The sequence below is a fragment of the Octopus bimaculoides genome, chromosome 1 (genome assembly GCF_001194135.2).
Source record: "Octopus bimaculoides isolate UCB-OBI-ISO-001 chromosome 1, ASM119413v2, whole genome shotgun sequence".
Taxonomy (NCBI): Eukaryota; Metazoa; Mollusca; class Cephalopoda; order Octopoda; family Octopodidae; genus Octopus; species Octopus bimaculoides.
In genome coordinates this window covers 108,435,221-108,438,117 of record NC_068981.1, presented here as the reverse complement: position 1 = coordinate 108,438,117, position 2,897 = coordinate 108,435,221, and the positions used below count along the sequence as shown (strand labels likewise).

At 35.8% G+C, this 2,897-nt stretch overlaps 1 protein-coding gene across 1 annotated transcript in view; it reads right to left on the bottom strand.

The window, feature by feature from the left end:
* Nucleotides 1-1,196: 1,196 nt before the first annotated feature.
* The window catches only part of LOC106883613 (mediator of RNA polymerase II transcription subunit 20), a 15,369-nt gene continuing 13,668 nt past the window's right edge, over nt 1,197-2,897 (bottom strand). Inside the window, exon 4 of the mRNA XM_014934706.2 lies at nt 1,197-1,434. Within this exon, the coding sequence (XP_014790192.1) occupies nt 1,225-1,434 (210 nt within the window). The 3' untranslated portion in view covers nt 1,197-1,224. The remainder of the gene's footprint in view (nt 1,435-2,897) is intronic.

Here is a 2,897-nt window from a genome sequence, read left to right as displayed (position 1 = left end):
TTTTATGTCGTAATCCTCTACAACAGTTTTCTTTTGACTTATAAATGTACAGTAAATATTAAATGTAAGCAAATAAACTAATTTAGTAAATACTTTCTTTCTTCATTTTTTCAACCTGTTAATGAAATATATTTCTGCAACTATGCAGTGAAAAAGAGCAAGCTTTATTTATCTTCAACATACATGTACATTCAGCATCTTGGTGGTGTATAATTCATCATGGCATTTACGCAGCCTGAGTTAAGATTTATGTATAGTGATAATACTTATAATTAAGTTATAAGTGACAGTTTATCACTATAGATTTCTACTCAATAAACATCATCATCATCATCATTGTTTAACGTCTGTTTTCCATGCTGGTATGGGTTGGACAGTTCAACTGGTGTCTGGGAAGCCAGGAGGCTGCACCAGGCCCCAATCTAATGTGGCAGTGTTTCTACAGGTGGATGCCCATCCTAACGCCAACCACTCCGAGAGTATAGTGGGTGCTTTTTACGTGCCACCAGCACAAGGGGCCAGAGGAGCTGGCATCGACCATGATCGGATGGGGCTTTTTACATGCCACCAGCACAGAAGCCAATCAAGGCGGCACTGGCATTGGCCATGTTTGGATGGTGCTTTTTACGTGCTACTGGCATGGGGCTAACAGCTACAATTCCACTTGATTTGATTTTGATATTGCTGATGTTGATTTATATTTATTATCTTTTCCAAGTTCGAATATGTTATAAATTGGTGACATATAAATAAGATAATCTCAGCCCATTATAAACTAGATAAAACACCCTTATAAAAGTGGTAACTCACACAGTTATACTAGAAAAGACCATTCAGTAATCAACAACAAAGAGCGAAACAGAATCCAAGGAAACAAAAGTGATGATCTATGTCAGCAAATATGTTAGTACAAAAAATTATCAAAGTATATTAAATTATTTTGCTGTGAGGAAGCCTGACATTTCAGACTGAACTCTTTGTTTAGAGAGTCCTCCCTGAAATGTTAAAATTTTCTTGTTCCTCACAGGAAAATATCAAAAACCTCATTTAGTGGATCACAGAATAAATATTTAATTGAAATAATTCCCTAAATAAAAAATAAAATAAATTCTTTTTCATTCATAAAATCGACAATTTTGCTTGCAGAAAAAAGTAAACATCTCATATATTAAACAGAGAACCCCAAATTTCAGGAATAAGATATTTAGCAAAAACTTTATTTGATCATCGTGACTGATTTGCGGAGACATTTTTGCGAAAAACATTGAAATGTTCAAGATATTGCTGCACAGTGTCAGATGGACTGTATTCTGAAGTTAACTTGTTCTTTAAAGTTGCAGGAGGATTGTCTAAAATATTACCCATTACACTTTGAATAAGTTCTTTCATTAAATTCCAGCAATCATTGATTATGGCACATGGATAATATTCCACCTGATACAAATAAAAAAGAGAAACAATAGTAATGTAAAGTAAAACTTCTCCAACAAATGTAACAGTGTTACAGTATTAGAAGCATACAATAAAAACTAGAGAAAATACTTAATTCCCACACAGTACAACACAATACAAAACAAACCCCAAACAGCTTTAGTAGGTGCAGCCATGGCTCTGTGGTAAGAAGTTTGTTTCCCAACATATGGTTCTGGGTTCAGCCCCACAACATGGCACTTTAGCCTAGTGTCTTCTCTATTTCTCCTTGTCACTGCTTGATAGTCAGTGGTTGTGTCCCAGTAACTTAGCAGTTTGACAAAAGAGGCCAGTAAAATAAGTACTAGGTGTAAAAAGTCCCACCTCTCAGACCCTGAATCAAATTCTAGAACTTCAACTTTGTGAAACGTACGTGTGTGTATGTGTGCGCGCGCGCACACACATGCGCACAAAGCATATCTTTCAGTTTCTGTCTACCACAACCACACTGACTCACAAGGGTTGGTCAGCCAGGGGTTATAGTAGGGCACTTGACCAAGGTACCAGATAAAGCTGCACAGCTGAGAAGCAAACTTTTTAATCACAGGATTATGCATGCAGCAAAGTAATGCAAAATAAAAAATGCGTATGTCATTTATTGATTCATAAACTATTACCTCTAATATGGTTTCTGCTTGGAATTATAAAGAAAAAATTTAAACTATTTGAAACAAAATATACCAAATGAAAATCCAATACTTCTACAAGAACAATTTTATTTTACAGGTGCAGGTGTGGCTGTGTGGTAAGAAGCTTGCTTCCAACCACATGATTCCAAGTTCAGTCCCACTGCATGGCACCTTGAGCATGTGCCTTCTACAATAGCCTTGGGCCAACCGAAGCCTTGTGAGTGGATTTGGTAGACAGAAACTGGAAGAAGCCCATTGTGTGTGTGTGTGTGTGTGTGTGTGTGTGTGTGTGTGTGTGTGTGTATATATATATATATATATATATAAATGTGAGAGGTAATACTTGATAATTGTAAGCACCTGTATATGCCAGATCGTGGCTGGGGTGAAAGAAAAAATTAAAATTTAAAAATAAAAACAGAACACAAAGGATTCCGCGGCACACGTGTTTCAAGCTTTATAGTCGTTGCATCATTATATTGGTATATAATTGATAGACAGGATGGTATAAAGCTATCTTCAGCCGCAAATATATTCTTTCCCTAGTATTATATCGCAAAGAAGAAGTCACCAAGAAAAAAGTAAAAGGAGAAACATGAGAGATAAAAGTAAGAGTCCACTTAGTATTGTCCATTGTAATATACATTGTAATATCTTTATCCTTTAAGTTGATACATTTATATAAAAGTTCATCAGTACTCCGAAATCTGTCCATATTGTGCCACAATTCAGGGTAGAGTGAATGCTAAATAAACAATACTAGCTTATATGAGCTATAAGGAGAGGGTCCAAAAAAGG